This window comes from Tamandua tetradactyla, chromosome 10, assembly GCF_023851605.1.
Source record: "Tamandua tetradactyla isolate mTamTet1 chromosome 10, mTamTet1.pri, whole genome shotgun sequence".
In the NCBI taxonomy this organism is placed as follows: domain Eukaryota; kingdom Metazoa; phylum Chordata; class Mammalia; order Pilosa; family Myrmecophagidae; genus Tamandua; species Tamandua tetradactyla.
The window spans coordinates 90420923-90440860 of record NC_135336.1 but is presented as its reverse complement, the minus strand read 5'-3'; the positions used below and the strand labels follow the sequence as shown (position 1 = coordinate 90440860).

Genomic DNA, 19938 nt, shown 5'->3' with positions numbered 1-19938 from the left:
AATATTATTTGCTTTCTTTTCCACAACACAGGCTGTAATAATTATAATAAGCCATTTGAGAAAATTCCATTTTACCAGAGGGATACATGGACTGAAATCTTTTCTATACTGATAAATTAAGATGGCTTTAGTACTTTATGGTGAACAAATGTTCTTAATAAATTTTATGATCTGGTTTTTAATGTTAACTTTTAGACATTGACAATTACGTAATATCTGGCAACATATCTTTGTCCTAAAGAATAATGTTTACAATATGAAAATGTTAGTATTTCAAAATAACTGAATTTATCAATTCTGTAGTTGAAAATTTGTCATTTATTGAAGTTCAAACAGACATGAAATTTTAAATAAAAATGAACTTTCAAATGATTGATATTATAATTCCATTATTCTGATTTTTTATTCTGATAAGATGGAAGAAAGCTTTACTCATTAGAAAAATATAATTTGGTGTCTTCAGTGTAGAAGTTGGAAATATGAAATTTAAAATAATTGCTCTATGAAAGTGGTCAACTAACAATTTTTTATGCTGGTTGTGCCAATATGGTAAACAGGTGGTTGCCTGGTTTAGAGACTCACAAAGAGAAGCACAATATGCAGATGCACATTGTGTGCTTAACTACACATGGCATATGTATTAAACATATATGCAATGGATAGAAAGAGAAGATTTCAGAAGGATGTGAGGTAGAAGATCCCAGTGCGACCACATCAGACTCACCTAAACATCATAATCCAGAGCACCAGGAAACAGCCAACAAAAGAGGAAAATAAAACGTGATGATGAGATGGGCCGTGGTGGTTCAGCAGGCAGAGTTCTCACCTGCCATGCCAGAGACCCGGGTTCAATTCCCAGTGCCTGCCCATGCAAAGTGATGATGTAAAATCAGAGTATTGTCTAAGTTTGCCAGTGTATTTATAACAACCACCACAATCTTGTTGGCTTAAACAAGACAATTTTTTTTTCTCGCCATTTTGGAGGATAGAAGTCTAAATCAAGGTGTTTGCAGGCCATGTTTTCTCTGAAATCTGTAGTTTTCTAGGGACATCTTGTGAGCCTTACACAACTCAATCTCTACCTCTAATACAGGGTGATATTTCTCCTGTGTTCTTATCTCCTATTACTATCTCCAAATTTCCTTAATTTATATACTCCCATCATATTGGATTAAGCCCACTTTGATTCAGTTTTTTGGCCTCACCTTAACTAATACAATCTTCAAAATCCTATTTACAAATACAGTTTCACATTCATAATCTGACTTAATTTGTTGTCATATTAACTAATAATATCTTCAAAGAACCAAATTATAAGATGGCTCACATCCATAGGAGCAAGAGTTTGGACTTGAACATGTCTTTGTAGACTTGAACATAATCCAATCATTAACAAGTATTCTGGGACTCTTCTTTAGTTAAAGAATTTGATATATGAACTAATGTCTTAAAACAAACTGTTGTTGATGTTTGCAGTGGTAACAGATTCTTGTTAAAGCAATTTCTTGTTGTTGAAGTATGTTTTGAAAATTATTGCTTTTTTCCTTTCTTTGTTTTGTGTATATGCTATATTTTACAATAAAAATTGTTAAAGAAAATTGTGTATGAGAGATTGTGCAAAAATCCACTAGAGCCCTCTTTCCAAAGAACTGATTATCGTGGCTTGCCTTTTAAGCTATATCAGACTTTTGGGATAGTAACAGTGGATAAGCATCCCTCCTATAATCTTCAACATACAAAATGATGGTGAAATATACAAGAAAACAAAAGATATGTGAAAAGATTAAATTTATTGAAAGAGTTACTTAGATACTAAATGAAGGTTTAGATGCATTATTAAAAATAGCCTTTATAATATTGCACATAGAAACAAATAGAGATGACATCTGTAGATCTTTCATGACAGCCTCTGATTAGCTTTTTGCTATTTTTCCAAGACTTGATGGAATGAACAAAAACAGCAGCAGGTGCTTCTCAGGTAGACACACCCATTAGACTCAGTGGCTCGATTATAGTTTTCAATAGAATCCACATGACCAGTATCTTCCATAGCAAGATGGGCGGTAGCAGCCATATCCATAACCACCATAGCCAGGGTAACCACAACCATAGCCACAGCCATAGCCCCAGCCCAGGCCTCCATAGCCCCAGCCTAGGCCTCTGCAGCAGTTGCCATAATAGATCATGGTGTCAGGAGTTGATGGTTCAAGTCTAGGAGAGAAAGAGATTGTTCTGAATTTGATACCACCAGCTTAGCTCAAACCTTTTATACTTACTGTGGTAGGTGTGGCTAACCACAGGGATTGTCGCCCTCATTACAAATTATTTTTGCATTAACCGCAAATGACACCACTAATAAAACCCTCATAAGTCTTTGATGTCATTGGACATCTTGGAAGCTTCACAGACAAGATTATTGTGTATTGTTGTATCAAGATTTTCGCAATCAAACCAGGTGCCTTGAATGACACACTCTTGACCTGGTTTTAAAGCTCTTGCTCACTGAAGTCTTAAATTTAAATTCCATGATGAGAGTCTAGAATTACAGAAACTGTGCAAGCCACAAATGATTCAATTTTTTCATTACTATTATCCTCAACTTCATTGACACATTGTGGACTCGGAACTTACCCTCCTTGGGTTCTCAAAATTGCTATGAGATGTGGATACAATGATTTCCATCCTATTTACAGTTGGTTCAACTGAAGGCCAAAGAGATTAAGCTACAGACTTAATGCCACACATCTAAAAGTGGAAGAATCTGGATTTGAACCCAAAGTACTGATATCACAAATTTTGCCCTTATCTACAATTTTCTAGTGGTTTCTCTGGAAGTCATTTTACTATAAACATACATTTAGAGGAATATTTGACTTAGGCATTGAATTCAATTCTTAAGTTTAATTGCTATGTAAAGATTTTCTGCCATTATTAATATGTTTCTTCCAATCTGAGGTATTTTGTCAAGAACTCCCTATATGTTGATTAAAATTAATTAATTTCAATGAAAATGTGTCTTGGCCAGTATACTTTTTAAAACAAAGGCATGCCTATCCTCATTTTCCAGAAAGAAGGTACCCAAAATATCTTGAGGTTTAAACAAAATAATTTTATAAAAATGAGATTTCATAAATAAATTGAAATTTCAACATGAATCTAATACTGGATTGAGGTCTTAATTTTAAACTATAGGGAATATATTTAGGGTTTATGAAAGTATGATAAAAGGAATCACTGATGTGAGAAAGAAAAGTTTAAATTTCTCAGGTCTGGTGCTCCAGAAATTCAAGCTATTGGCTTTCTGTAAGTAGTCTCATGAAGTTCATCGTTATCATTTTTTTTTTTTTTTTTACTTTTAATAGCGGATTGCCAGTGTTGTGAAAATTAGGAGGAAAATTTCTAAAGGAAATTAAGCAGGTTTGGAGTATAAGGAAACCTGAAAGTTAAGTTAGACTATCACGATCTCCTGAATGTCAACAAAAAGAAGTTAAAATGATTGGTTGACTGGAGTAGATCACAGTTCAATGAAAGTGCTGATTTCTGTCATAACAATGAGTTGTAAGAGGATAATTTGAAAATGTGGTGGAAGTAGGGTCACACACAGCCATAGTCATAGCTTGCCCAAGTCGATGTAGCCATAGTCCAGGACTCCATACCAAGAACATCTTACAGCTACTCTGAAGTTTCCATGGTAGATTTCACACATGGTTTTGGTGGTTGAGGTCCTTGCATAGACAAGGGCAGGACTTCAATTTGAACAGTTCGCCAGCAAGGGCCATTTTAGATGTGTTCCGTATAGTTGGGACCCACCACAATTATGCTATCAGCTAGTCTGCAGGACCAATCTGAGTAATTTGTCGACACCCAGTGTTAGGGAATATTAAAGAGGCACTGCAGAGATTTCTTTTGTTTAGCCACATCAGGACCAATTGTGGGCCATAAATATGAATCAGTTGTCTCATTTTCAAAGCCCTACTCACACCAGAACTTTAAATTGCCCTTTTATAACCAATCTTTTTAGCAGAAAGCAGCATTTTATATATACTGACTCTGATCTGCTCTAGTCTACCTATAATTTTACCTTCTTTTTGTTGATATTAAAAAGGTCATGATATTCTAACTTGATCTTGAGCTCCATCTTGCTTCAAACCTTGCTTCATTTTCCTTTTGAAATTCTTCTCACTTTTGTCAAAAGAAAATAGTACTGAGCTTCATGAGATTATTGATAAAGAGAGAGCAGTTGAAATTCTGCAATGCTAGACTTGAGAAAACTGGACCTTTCTTTCTTACTGACATCAATTATTCTTTTTATTGCACTTTTTCAAACAATAAATATTTCACTTTTGGTTTCAAATTTGAGTCCTGAATCCAGTGCTAGATTCAGGATGAAATTCCACTTGATTTATGAAATAATTTTTTTTAAACTTTAAGATATTTGGCATATTTGTGTTCTGTCTAGAAGATAATGATAGATTTGTCTTCATCTATCTGGTCAAGTATATTAATTTATAAGTAATACTAGTCAAGATATATTATCTTGGAACCTAGTAGTTATTCACAAACAGAGTTCTTGAGAAAGTATTGCAGACATTAAAACTGGTCAATATTTCTATAACAATTAAGTTCAGATCTGAATTTAATGTTTAACTCAAATAACCCACCTGAACTTACGTCATAGTAAAATGACTCCTTGAGGAGCCACAATAACATAGCAAATAAGAGTAAAACTTCTGGAATCAACACTTGGGGTTCAAAGCTCAGTTCTGCCACTTTTAGAAGTATAACCGTAATACTGTCACTTTACCTCTTTGTACTTTATTTCCCCATCTGTAAATAGGATGGTGATAATTATACCTAATCCCCAAACAATTTTGAGAATCCATTGAGGGTCTCTTCCTAGATGAAAATGGGTTGATGAAATTGAGGATACTAGTAAACCCCCCCCCAATGGAAATATTTATGAATTGAATAGTTTCAGTGATCATAGCCTTCCCATGGGTAATTTAAATTTAGAGTTTCAGTTAGTAAGAGCTTTAAAGCTTGGTCAAGAATATGGCATCAAGGCACCTGGTTTGTTTGGAAAATTTTGACTCAACAAAATTGTGTTGACACAACAGCACACAGAAATCTTGGTTATGAAGGTTTCACAATCTCAGATGGCATAAAAGATTTATGAGGGTTTTGTTGGTGGTGATATTCATGATTAATGCAAAAATAATTTTTAATGCAGGCAACATTGACTCTGGTTTGCCACACCTACCACAGAAGAAGTATAAAAGGTCTTGTGAAGATGGTGATATCAAATTCAAGACAATCTCTTCCTCTCCACACTTCAACCATCAACTCCTAACACCATGATCTACTACAGAAACTACTGCGGAGGCCTGGGCTATGGCTATGGTGGCCTGGGCTGGGGCTATGGCTGTGGCTATGGCTGGGGCTACCCTGGCTATGGTGGTTATGGATACGGCTGCTACCGCCCATCTTGGTATGGAAGATACTGGCCCTATGGATGCTATTGAGAATAGAATCGAGCCCCTGAGCTACTGGATGTGTCCTCAAGTGAAGTGGCTGCTGTGGGCTTTGTTCATCCCATCCATGTCTGCAATATACCCACAACGTAACCCTAGGCTACCATGAAATACTGTGGATAGCATCTCTCTGTGTTTTATTTGTGCAAGATTATAAAGAATATTTTAAAACGGCAGTTAAAGGTTTCCTTTGATATTCTAAGTAATAACTTCAATAAATTGAATCTCTTTCCAAATACAACTTTTGTCTTGCTTATTTCATGGTCGTTTTTGCATGTGGATGATTGTAATAGGGAAATGCCTGCAGTTACAATTCTAAAAGACTGATTTGGCTTATAAGACAAGACATGATGACCAGGTCTTTGGGAAGGTACCTAGGTGAGTTGTGGCACAGCCTTTCATAATCAATATTTGATTGTTGTAATGGATTTTTTCCAAGTTTCATATGCCAAAAATATTCCGTTTTTTAATTTTTATTCTTTGTCCTTCAGAAACTTCTAATCACATCTAAACCTGACATTACATATATATACCTTCGATTGCTTTCTCCCCACACAATTTTGTCTTCTTTTTGAGAGATCAAAGTCCTAACATCCAGTTAATTCTAAATGAAACTTTCTTTTGATAACTTTGTTATCACTGCAACCATCCATACACAATCAGATTAAATTATCAGCTCTTATGCTTAGTTTTTAACTAATGAATATGTCATGTAAAACTTATTATTGAATGGACATTCCCCACAAGGACTTATTCACATCTTAACTCCTTGTCCTGTTTATGTAAGATAACATACAAATTGGTTCTTTGAGGATCATGTTAGTTAAGATGAAACCAAACTGAATCATGGTGTGGATGTGAAACTGCATTTGTAAATAGGGCTTTGAAGATAGCATAGTTAAGGTGAAGCCAAGGTGAATCAGAGCAGCCTTAACGCAATAGTACTATAGGTAGAGGAAATCTGGACCCTAGAGAAGAAAAAATAGAGGGGAAATATCACCATGTGTTGGAGGTTGAGTTTGAGTTATCAGTTGTTTGCAAAACACGAACAGAATACCAGAGATCAGAAAATGCATGGCCTGCCAACACCATGATTTTGAAATTCTAGCTTCAGAAATGGAGACAATAAATTCCTGTGATTTAAACCAACAAGACTCTTGTGTTTTCTGTAGCAGCCCAGACAAACTTAGACAACACTCCTTTTCCTCTCTTCGTGATTTATTTTCTTCTATCTTTGCTTGTTTCCTTATACCTGAGATTGAATATTTAGATCTGCTTCATTGTGGTTGTATTTGGATTATCCACATCGCATCTCTCTGAAGGAGTTTCTTTTGTTTCACACAATATGTGATTAAGGTACATACCATATCTGATTGAGCACATAGTTTGTGTCTGCTCTTCCTGCTTGCTTTTGAGTGACTACCAGCCAGATGACTACCTGGTTACCACCAGCACATCCAGCAGTGTGGTTTTGAGTTTCAACCTATAACAATGCCTAGCAGCAGTAAGGAATTGTGTATTAAAAAAAACGAATGGATGGAATATTAGAATTATTGATGCAGTTAGAAAACCCTTGCTCATAGTTTCTCTAACTTTAATATTACACAATTATGAGCATCTGAACAATGTTGTCTTTTTCACTTGTGTATACATTTATTTCTCTCTAGAGCCTCAATATCAAAATGACTGTATTTTGTCCAACTGGAACTGATCATATACTCCCCGAGATCTCTGTTCAGGAGGACAGTGAGATTTGGTAGCAGTGGAAATTACTGGGCTTAGACTCCACCTTCTTTTACCCTATGTCCTTGGGCATGGATATATGCAGAACAAATATACTATACTGAACCCTCTGATAGTTTTGATGGAAGAATTGGGTTGTGCAGTCAAAATTGTCTGATAATATATAGAAATACTACCTTATTATACACAGTGGAACACTCCATTCATTTCATCACATCTTATAAATAATAAATTTAATAAAAAGTACACTGTGCAAATCATTGCAGCAGATGGCTGGAATAAACTGGACATATACCACATCCACTTTGGATTTCACAGCAAGAGCACTATGTTCCCACAATTGGATCCACCCAATGTTGGTGAAAAGCAGCATGATTAAGAAAATTATATGTTTATTTAAGCAGGAAAATTTGGGGTCCATTTACTTTTCAAAGGGCAGGGGAATATTTTCTTTATATACACCAAGAACAATGAATCCAGTTGATTCTTAATCATAAGAAACATCTGTCTTATTCAAATATATCACATCTTCTCTTCTTCAGCTATTTTATGTGTACATTCATTAGAATATTCATCCAAGAAATTGTTTTTACACTCTTTTATTCTTAGTCACCAATGAAGATACAAATCTCATTTTTCCAGTTATCTTAACATACCTCCAAAAAAAACCCCCAAAATTTAATGTGAAAATGAAATTTCAGTCAATGAGGTTAGAGTGAGCTGAAGTTTTTTGTGATCTACATTTACATAACTCAAATCTCAAAATTTATATTTTCCTAAAGTATGAATGTAGACATCTGTATATAATATGAACACTTCAGGAAAATTGACAATATCAAACTTGAATTGCACTGAAAAAGAGCGGTCTTACAATAATTCAGTTGCAACATATTATATTTTTTTTGAAAAAATCACCAGAAAGTATAATAAAAATATGTATCACCCTAGATACAAGCTGTCATATTTCAAAATATCCACAACAAATATAATAATTTCATTCTATTCCATTTTCCTCAATATTGCATAATTTCAATTATGTTCTTGCATTAGTGTCATTTTATTATTTTTTAATGTAGAAGCAGTCATATTAAGAAATGCACTAATATTAAGAAATTAAATAATCCAGGTCCTAGAATAATACATATGATGATAGAAAAATATTTGGTAAATGACTGAATAAAAGCTGGCATAATTTTGTGAATGTTTCACTGGGTTTCCATAAGTGTTCACAAGGTAATATATGTTGTACAATATATCAACCTGCCAATCTTCAGATTCTCAATATATTCATTAACATCTATTGAGTAAAAAATCATCTCAAAACTTAATGACTTGCATCTATTTAACATTGCCCATGGATCCTTCAGTGAGGTGAGTTGTTATCTGGTCTTGCCTGGCTTCATTCATACATTTACCAATAGCTACAGATAGGTAGGCAGCGTTCTGACTTAGGGTGGGCTGAATCATATGTTTGGATTTGCCCTCCTCTACGTTGAGTTGTGTCATTCTTTCTTCATACAATCAAGGCTTGGAGCTGGTACTTCCAATGTCTTCTTTTGGCCAAGAACAACTACAACAACCAAACAAAAACATACACTCAAGGACCGCACAGATTCCAGTAGTATAAACAGTGCCACCTCTTTTGGGAAAAGCTTTAAAGTCTTATTGCAAAGGTCATAGATACAGGGAAAAGTGGAAAATTTGCTCCATTTTAGTAAGCAATTTTCCATATGTTGTAAAGTTTTATTAATTTATTCATATATTTATAGGATGTACAGACGTAGTCTGAGAGAAATACACTTCATGAGTCATGAAAGAAATTTACACTTACAGACTCTTTATGACTGAGATTTTAATGATTGTCTATCTTGGTAAATAGTGCATGGTTATATCAAACTTCCTACTTAACTTTTTAACTCAAAGTTAAAATTATTCATTATTTTGTACATTATTTATGAATACGCCCATCTTCATAATGGGTACATACAACAGCATTTCTAGACTTATCCAGCAGTGTGTTTGATCAGAAAAACAGAATGCTTTCTAGATATTCTAAGCAGAAAATAGGGCTTAAAAGTCATTGAAAGAGTAAAAGCAAAGTTTAATAAACATACTCACTACCTCTCACATTTTTTAAAGTTTTCAGGGTCAGGAAATTGCAGGAACCATGTGGAAATTCTATGTTCAATCAGTGGATTCATGCTTTGCTGAGGTGAATAATTCTCAGGAAAATGTGGAGGAAAATGCAAAACCTTACATTTTACACAAATCATAAATCTTTCCTTTATTGCCACAACATTAAAATGATTTTGACCCTCTGTCTTTCAAATCTCTCACAAACACCTCTCACTGGCTGAAAGGAAACCTGAATCCTCCAGTAAAATGATCATGGTAATCAAGTTCCTGGGAAAGGAGAGAAGATGCAGAAATGATACTGACTTGACAAATTATCACCCCAATTGAATATACCATCATTTTCTCCTTCTTCCCATGAATACCCCTTGCTAACAATACATGGGTTGTAGTAATACTCTTAAAGAGCATTTCAAATGTTAAACGTTTTCATCTGAAAGCTATCATGATGAACAGTTCTTTCTTGGAGAAATGTGATAATACTTAAGTGAGAAGTTATTTCAGCCTCCACGAGTTGCTTCAGACTCCAATGGGTGATTAGCAGACACAGTCAAGACACTGCCCATGACCCTCATAAGTCCTCTCCTTTGGACCAGGGCCATCAAAGGACATATTGCTTCAGAACCTATAGGACAACTCTGTGGCCAAAGAGGACTGACCAGTCAGTTCTGGTCAAGGTATAGATAGGAACAAGTTATAGATAGGAACAAGGTATAGATAGGAACAAGGTATTTAAGTAGGGAATGAAAACATATGCCCATGCAAAGACTTCTACATTGAAGTTTGTAGTGGCTTTAACCATAACCACAAATATTGCAATAGCCCAAAGAGCCTCATGTTAATGTACATACAGTTATGGTATAATCATATATTTGAAAACTGCTCAACAATAAAAAGAAATAAACTATTGTTATATGCAAAAAATGGAAGGATTTTAAAACATTATGGTAAATAATATTAATCATACAAAAGAAGTTCAAACTGTATGGTTCCCTTTATATGAAATGGAGTTTTCTAAGGAAAAAACCTAGCAGGTAAGTCATCAAGACAGTTGCTGTGTCAGGAACATCCTAATAAAACTTGAGAACTGTTAGAGAACAGACTTCCATGATGTAGTATAATTATCCCTTATGGGAGAGGTCCAGAACATATGGGGATCTAACATGTAGGGGAATTCTGATGATATGTTGTTATAGAGTGAGAGTCTCCCATGGTGTCCTCAACAACAGTAACTACAGCAAGAGCCACAGACAGAGTCACATCCACAGAGAGAACAGGAGTCATATACACAGACAGTCCAAGCCTCCATCACAAGAGCACCCATAGACAGAGCTCCATGTGTAGTTTCCATAGTACTTCCACACATGGTTCTTACTAAGGTTGTACTTGTGTAGAAAAGTACAAATTGTTCAAACTGAAGTAATATAGGTGACTTCAGGTGGGACAATTAACTAGGCGGATGACCCATTGCATGTCCTAGTTTGGTTGTGACCCACCATATTGTCATGCCATCAGTTAATTTTGAGGAATGTTCTCAATAATTTGTTGACTCCAGGCTTTTTGGCATGGCCTCAGAGGCACTGAAGGGATTTCCTTTGAAAAGACACGTCTGAATCTTTTGGGGCCATAAATTTACATGTATGCCTCATTCACATACATGTATGTCTCATTCACCAACCCAAATTCACACCAGATCTTCAAATGATCCTTTTTATCCAATCTTTATAATAGAAAGCACCCTTATCAGTAGACTGTATGCTGTATTCAACCAACATTTTTACTTTTTTTATGACATTAAAAAGGTCATGTTAGTCTAACTTAACCTTGAGCTTCTTTCTGCTTCAATTCTATGAATTTTCCTTTAGAAATTCTCTTCCTCATTTTCACATCATTGGCAGTTTACTACTAAAATAAAAAGAAAGGTGTCACTGAACTTCATGAGCATGTTGATAGATGATCAATAGTTTAAAATTATGTAACACCAAAATTGAGGAAACTGGACTCTTGGTTCTCACATAAATCAAAATTCTTCCTATCACACTTTTAAAGACACTAAATATTTTCCTTATGGCTTCATACTTCAGGAGTAATTCAGGAGTAATTCTATTTCGTTTCTTATATCACATTTTCATGGAATAATGTGTTTCATGAATTTGTTTAAACTTCAAGATATCTGACATACTTGTATTCTATCTAGAAGATGAGGATAGGTATGTCTCAATTTTAGTAAATACTACTATATGATATATATTTTCATGGAACTTCCTAGATTTTCACAAATAGAGTTCTTGAGAAAATATCTCCTATTTGGAAAAACATGATAATGGACAATATTTTAAGTTTAGATCTGAATTCAATGACTAAGGTTAAAGTAAAATGTATTTTTGGGGAAATACTAGAGCATAGTCGATAAAATTTCTGGAATCAACACTCTCTTTAAAGCTTAACTCTGCCACTTTCAGGTTTGTGACATTAAGTTTGTTATTTCACCCCCTTGTGCTTCAATTACTCCAACTGCAAATAGGATAGTGATGATTATACCTAATCTCAAAGAAATCTTGAGAAAAGTCACTTCCTAAACCAAACGGAGACATTACATTCTTATTGTTTAAGCCAATAAGACTGTAGCATTTTTTACAGCAGCCCGAGCAAACTCATACAACACTCATGTTTCCCATCATCATATTTTATTTTGTCTTTACCCTGTTTCCTTTTGTCTGAGATTTGGATATTTAAGAGTGATTCACTGTGGTTGTACTTGGATTTTCCACCCTATATCTTTCTGAAGGAGTTTCTTTCATTCCCTAACATATATGGTTAAGGCACATCTCATATCTGATTGTGTGCACAGTGTGGGTCTGATCATCATATTTGTCTTTGAGATTCTGAACCAGTAATCATCAGGGCACCTACCATAAGAAATTAGATCACTGCTTTTATAGAAAAGTGGTTTGAGTCCCATATTTTCAACTTCTACTTTGAAGACATCAAAGTGTATTTTTCTATTGAGAAAAATTTTCTCCATCCAAATTAAAAGAAAAAAATCAAACAAAGAAATTACAATATCAGTCATCTGAAAGTTCATGCTGTTTAAAAATCATTTCAAGAAACGACAAATTTTTGTCCAGATGATATATATATTTATAGCATTTTAAAATATCAGAATGTTGAAACTGCAAACATTATTGGAAGGGTTTGTTTAATTTTAACAGGATGAATGAATAGGAAGTAAATTAATTATTGAATAAGGTTGACAAATCTTAGTTAATATTTTCTGTTACTTTAATATGTTAAAATTAGGAGCATCTGAACAAGGATGTCTATTCACTTGTGTACAAACTTACTTCTCTCCAGAGCCCCAGTATCCAAATGATTCCATTTTGTCCTATTGAATTGGTCATATCCTTCAAGTATCTGTTCAAAAGGAAAGAGAGATTCAGTGGCAATGGAAAATAGTGGGCTTTGACTGTACCATTTTTTACCCTACATCCTTTGGCCACACTTACATTGAGTACGAATATATTATACTGATACCTCTGATGGTTTTGATGTAAGAATTGGATTGTGCAGTTAAAATGACCTAATTCATCCCATCATATGTTATAAATAATGCATTTATTAAGAGATACTTTTGCATACCATTGTGGCAGTTGTCTTTAATAAATTGGACATATGCCACACCCTCTTTGGTGTTCATAATATCTCTATGTTCTCACATTTGTATCCACCCTATGTTGGTGAAAAGCAGCAGCATAAAAAAAATGCTTATTTTAAACAGGAAAATTTGGAGATCATTTGCCTTACAAAGGAGTCAGATAATTTTTCTCTGTGTACACTAAGAACAATGTTGAAACCCAAGAATCAGCAACATCTGTGTTACTCATATGTCATATTTTCTCCTCTTCTGTCATCTTGTATGTACATACACCAGAATCTATCTCCAAGTAATGCTCTGATCATCTTTCATTACTTATTTCTTTGGACAAATTCTCATCTTTCAAATAATTCCAGCATGCCTCCAGAACCAACCACCAAAATTTAATGAGAAATTGAAATTCCAATCAATGAGATTATAGGGAAGTGAAGCTATTTAGTGATTTACGTTTATATAATTTGAATTTCAAAATTTATGCTGTTTTCCAAAAATGTGAATGTGGGCATGTGCATACAATATGTACACTGCAGTACAATTCACTTAATCTGAACTGAATTTGACTTACAAAGATTTGGCCATGTGATAACTTAGTTGTGACAAATATATTTGTTATTTGAAAATATCAGCAGGAGGCATAACATGAAACACTTTCCTTCCAAATCATAAGTCATAATTCTCAGTTTGCGCAATAAATGTAATAATTTCATTCTTTTCCATTTCCTCCAATATTGCATAATTTCACTTATGTTCCTACAATATTGTAATTTTATTAATGTAGAAATAGTCATATTAGAAAATACATTAACTGTAAGAAGTCACATAATTCAATTCCTAGAACAGCATGCATAATGTCATAAAAATTTTGTTAAATGACTGAACAAAGCTTACACAAATATATGAGTATTTCTCTGGGTTTCTGTGAATTTTTCTCAAGTTAAAATTCATCATCAGAAATGGAGGAAACTAATGGAAGCAATACAATATCAATGGCATATCTCTGTTGAAAAATGAGATATTCCAGATGATTTCAGTGAAATAGATGAGGCTTGTAGAAACTATATTTTTCCAGATACATTAGAATAATGTTGATTTTTAGAACAGAAAATGCAATTATTGATTTGAAAAACCATGGAGGAAGATTCAGGAAGAATAAGAGCTGAAATCCAATGGGTTTCTTTGGAAGTTTCTCAGTGGAGTCTACAGGACCAATGTCTGTCACAGCAGATTGAGGGCAGAAGACCTATCCATCCCTGCCATTCCTGCAGCCATATCCACAGCCACCATAACCATTACCCAGACCTCCATTATAGTTACTGTCTTAGCACATGCTTATAGGAGAGGAGGGTTTGGTTGACAAGGAGGGAATCAGGTTTCTTAGCATTCCATCGCAGAAGTACTTTTATACGTATTTCCAGCAACTGGGTACAAGTATTACCAAAACGATCATCTTAAGAATGAAATTAATATATTTATCTGAAATATATCATGAAACACAGTGTCTCTGTTTTGGGTGCATGGTCCGGGAATCGAACCCATGTCTCCCACAGGAAAGGCAGGCATTCTAACCACTGAACCACCTGTGCACCCACCACGGTGTCTTTTAGGAGATATTACGGATTTTTCCTAAGTGAGAAGATCTTTCTTCCTTCACAAATTACTTCACACCCCTATATGTGTTCAGGAAGAAGAAACAAGATCCAGCTCATGGAACTCATGATTGATCTTCTTTGGATCAGGATCATATTAAGGCACCTACTTTGCAAGAAATTATGGGAAGCTATTTAGACCTGACAGTGGCCTCCAGAGGAAAATTGGCAAGGGCCTCCAGCCAATATTCTGCAGAAAAATGAACCCCTCATCGCTATAACTGTCATGAATTGAATTCTGACAGCTACATGAGCTTGGAAGCAAATGCTCCCCAACTAAGCCTCAAATTTGACCACAGCTCCATCTGACAACTTAAAATGCAACCCAGTGAGACCGAAATGCTGTCAATAGATACCTGAATTAGTGCTTTAGTCCAAATATTATGGCTCAAAATATGGGTCATAGAATAGCTGAAAAAATAATAAACAATTTTATTATAGGTTGCATAATAACCTATAAATGGACTACAACTTGCTTAAAAATAGTATCTTTACAAAATGAAGGTAAGAGAAGGATATAACAACATTAATTTACTCTAAGAAATACCATACAAAGGAAAGTTCAGGGAAATTAAACTTTTTCTATGTTATGTGCCAGGCAATTCTTGAACTAATTTATAAATGATACTTTATTTAGTGTTGAGATTTACACAGCATAAAAGATATTATTCCCTCAGTAGCAAAGAAAGAAACTGAAGCTGAAAAAGCTATTCCTTTCTTAAGATAGCTGACTGTGGCTTTGTTAAAAATACTAGGCTAGATTTTAGCCTCCTATATTCTGGAACAGCTGGAAGGAAGTATCTGAAAGGATTGTATAGCAGCCCATGACAAACCCTGAGATCGGTCCTGTAAATAATTGTTGAAGAGTGCTTTGAAAACTATTGCCTTTTTATTTCCTTACTTTTTATATATGTTATACTATACAATAAAAAAGTAAAAAAAAAAATACTAGGCTAGAAATAGTAAGAGAAAATATCTCATAAAGAAAGCAATTTTTACTTCTTTGCAAACGAAAGCAAAATGCTCTCAGGAAGTAGTATTATATATTAATGTTTGAAACAAAGCCATAGATTAGACATCCAGATTTTAAAAGTATATGATATCATCAGAGAAACAAACTCCAGCAAAAAAAGTCATCAAGGCATTTGCTATAACAGCAATATCTTGATGAAATTAAAGTTCAACAAGTTCATCAAAAACTTGATGAAATTTTAAGTTCAGAATGGGAATTTCATATAAATCACTCTTCACGAGACAAATTCAAGGCATTTATAGCTCAGTTTATAGGGCAACTACAGAACCTCTCCCAAGATATGGTGTAGTATTCAATGAATGGACTGGCCCAGAACAGTTGGGATTCTAATTAAGGAAATCTCATGTTCAGGTGTAGAGAGTCTCCATTGGTGTCCTCAATCACAGTGGCCCTAGCACGGCCTCAGAGATTATGGGAGCCATATCCACAGCCACAGCCCAGGCCTCCATAACCACAGCATCCATAGCCACGGCCACTATAATACTTATCGGGTCCCTTCCACACATAGTTTTGCTTGCTGAGATTGTCCTTGTTTAGAGAAGGAGTTCAGGAGACCTGAGTTTGGACAATCTCCCCTCCAGAGGGCCATGTACATGCCCTCCTAGTGGGTGGGACCCACCATACTTGTCATGCTAACAGTTAATTGCAGGACCCCTCTGAGTAATTTGTTGACTCCAGGTTCCAGGGCATATGTTCAGAAGCATTGAATAGATTTGCTCTGTTTAGCCACAACTGAGCCAATTGTAGACCACTGATGAGAAACAAGAGTCTCATCTTCAGAGACCTACTCACACCAGATCTTCAAATTATCCTCTTATAACCAATTGTGATGGCAGCAATAAGCATTTTAACTAGACTAAAGCTGACCTGCTCCATTCAACTAGTAAGCCTCATTTTGTTGACATGAAACAGTGCGTGGTAGTCGAACATCAACGTGAGCCTCATCTTGCTCCATTCTCTGCCTTAGTTGCTCATGTTCCTCCTCATATCCATGTCACTGGTGGTTTACTACTAAAACCAAAAGAATGATAACACTCAGCTTCATGATAATGCAAATTGAAAGCCAATTGTTGGAAATTCTGGAATATCAGAACTGAGAAAACAACTTTTTTTCTCACGTGCATCAATAACTCTTTTTATCACACTTTTTAAATACCAAATATTTTCCTTATGCTTTCAAATTTAGGTCAAGTTAATTTCAGGATGCTTGTTTCAGGATGAAATCTCAATTTATGAAAACTCATTTATGTGAAATAATTTTATTTAAATTTCAAGGTATTTATGACATTTGTGTTCTGCCTAGTAGATCATGTCTTTAGAAGGCAGGTTCTATTTAAAAATTAATTCTGGCCAAGATACAGTTTCATGGAACATAGAAGATTTTCAGCAAAATACAGAGAATTCTTGAAAAAATGTCTCAGAGTAGAAGAAACATATTAATAATGACCAATATTTTTTACCAGTGAAGTTTAGAGCTGAATTCAATGATTAAGTCACATACCACTCTTAACTCATGTTCATAGTAAAATGACTTCCTGGGTAGCCATTAGATTATAATAGATAAGAATAAAACTTCTCAAATTAGCTCTCTGGGTTGAAATTTTAACTCTGTACCTTTAGATATGTGATGTTAAAATTGGTACTTTATATCTTTTGTCTTCAGTTGCCCCATTCCAAGTCCAAAGTGGGTGAATGAAATTAAGGATATTAGTAAACAGACACACACACAACAAATGGAACCATTTGTGGATTGCATCATTTCTGTGATCATAGACTTCCATCATGGAATTTATATTTAAACTTCCAATGAGCAAGAGCTTTAAAACCCAGGTCAAGAATGTTGCAATCAAGGTACTCGGTTTGATTGCAATAAAACTTCATACAATAGCACATTGTAATCTTGTCCATGAAGGCTTCACAATACCCAATGACATAAGAGATTTATAAGGGTTTTGTTGATAGTGGTGTTCATGGTTAATGCAAAAATAATTTATAACAAGGGCAACATTTTCTGTGGTTTGCCACACCTCTCACAGAGGAAGTATAAAAGGTGGTGTGAAGAAGGTGATGTCAAATTCAAGACAATCTCTTCCTCTCCACACTTGAACCATCAATTCCTGACACTATGATCTATTACAGAAGCTACTGTGGAGGCCTGGGCTATGGCTATGGTGGCCTGGGCTGGAGCTATGGCTGTGGCTACCCTGGCTATGGTGGTTATGGATATGGCTGCTACTGCCCAACTTGGTATGGAAGATACTGGCCATATGGATGCTATTGACAAATATAATCAACTCACCGAGTTACTGGTTGTGTCCATCTGTGAAGGACCTGCTACTGGTTTTGTTCATCCCATCCGGTATATGAAAAGGACAACCATCTCTTCTTAGTCTATCATGAAAGAATTACAGATATCATCTATCTTTCATTCTATGTGCAAAACTATGAAGAATAGTTTTTTTACAATGCACCTACATGTTTCCTTTCATATATAAGTAATTCAATAAATTTAATCTCTTTTCAAATGCTATTTGCATTCTTGTTTATTTTGCCATCATTTTTGTGTGTGGATGATAGTGAGAGGAAATCTTGTGCACAGTTAGTATATTAACAGACTGATGTGGCTTAAAAGACCAGCCATGATGGTCAGTTCTTTGGAAAGAGGACTCAAGCATGCTGTGGCACAGGCTCTCATACTCAATATTTGACTGTTGTAATTGCCTATTTTTCCAATTTCCACATGCCAAAATTTCCCACCTTTTTTATTTCATTTTTTTGCCTCCCCACATATTTCTGATATTATTTAAAGCTAACCTTCCATGTGTACATATTTCATTGCTTCCTTGTCATATAATCTTGCCTTTGTAAAAATTCAAAAGTCTATGAAAACTTATTTCTGAATGAAACTTGTTTTGATGAATCTATGACCACTGCAACTATCCACACCTCATCATATTTTTTGCAAATTTTTTTTATAACATAGCTTATATGTTATATTTTTTAACTAATGAAAAAAATCCCTGTTTACTTGCCAATAGGAGTATTTTCAAGGCTCAAAGTTATGTTCAAGTCCTAACTCCCACTTCTCTAGATATGAACCAACATATAATTGTATCTTTAAAGATATTATTAGTTAAGTTGAGGTCAAATTTGATCAAGGTGTGAATGTGAAACTGCATTTGTAAATTCAATTTTGAAGATTGTATTAGTTAAGGTGAGGCCAAATTGAATGAGGGTGTCTGTAATCTGATATAACTGAAGTCTAAAAGCAGAGGAAATTTGGACAGAGTACTAGGAGGTAAGGAGACTGGAGAAATATCGTCACCTGATAGAGAGGCAGATACTGAGTTGTGGATTGCCTACAAACCCTCACTAGAAATCTAGAGTCTCAAGAATGGATGGCCTGGGAATACCTTGATTTTGGACTACTATCTTCCAAAACTGTGAAAATATATATTTCCTCATTAAAGCTAACACTCTGGTGTTTGATTTAGGACCACGCAAACTAAAAAAATATTCTTATTTCCTATCATCGTATTTTATTTTGCTCCATCTTTGACTGTTTCCTTATGCCCTAGATTTGGCTATTTACGTGTCCTTTAATGTTGTACTTCAATTTTATACCTCACACCCTTCTGCTTTTAAGACTCATCTCATATCTGATTGAGCACACAAAGTGGGTCTGCATACTTGCTTGTCTTCGAGAATCTTTAAATCAGATAACTACATGATTACCATATTAGCACATCAGTATAAGAAATTAGTTCAGCATTTTCAAAGAACTGTTATTTTGGGTTTCATATTTGCAATTTCTACTTTGAATTCATTGAAAGGTATTTCTCAATTGAGTAAAAATTTTCCTCCATACCTATCAGAAGAAAAAATCAGAATAGTGGAATTATAATATAACTATTTGAAGAATAATTTTGATTGATTTTATTTTCCTTTTATTAGAGCAGATGTGAATTTATAGAAAATTCACACATAAATATAGGATTCTCATTTACCACCTTACCCCATCACCAACACCGTGTATTGCTGTGAAACAATTGTTTCAATTGATGACAGCACATTTTTATAATTGTACTTCTAATTAAAGTCCGTGGTTTAACTTAGGTTTCATTGTTTGTGTAGTGTTGTTCAATGGATTTTGTTTTTAATTTTTATTCTTTTATCATATATACTATCTAACAACCC

The 19938-nt window shown here is 34.7% G+C and overlaps 1 protein-coding gene and 1 long non-coding RNA gene across 3 annotated transcripts in view; one reads left to right on the top strand and one right to left on the bottom strand.

Annotated features, from left to right (window-relative positions):
- LOC143648585 (uncharacterized) overlaps positions 1-19938 on the top strand; it is a 95733-nt gene that overhangs the window by 23684 nt on the left and 52111 nt on the right. The gene's annotated exons all lie outside the window — the stretch shown is intronic.
- LOC143648057 (keratin-associated protein 20-1-like) lies at positions 1959-2194 on the bottom strand. The gene has a single exon (XM_077117668.1). The coding sequence runs from the start codon at positions 2184-2186 to the stop codon at positions 2019-2021; it is 168 nt and encodes a 55-aa protein (XP_076973783.1). The 5' UTR covers positions 2187-2194; the 3' UTR covers positions 1959-2018.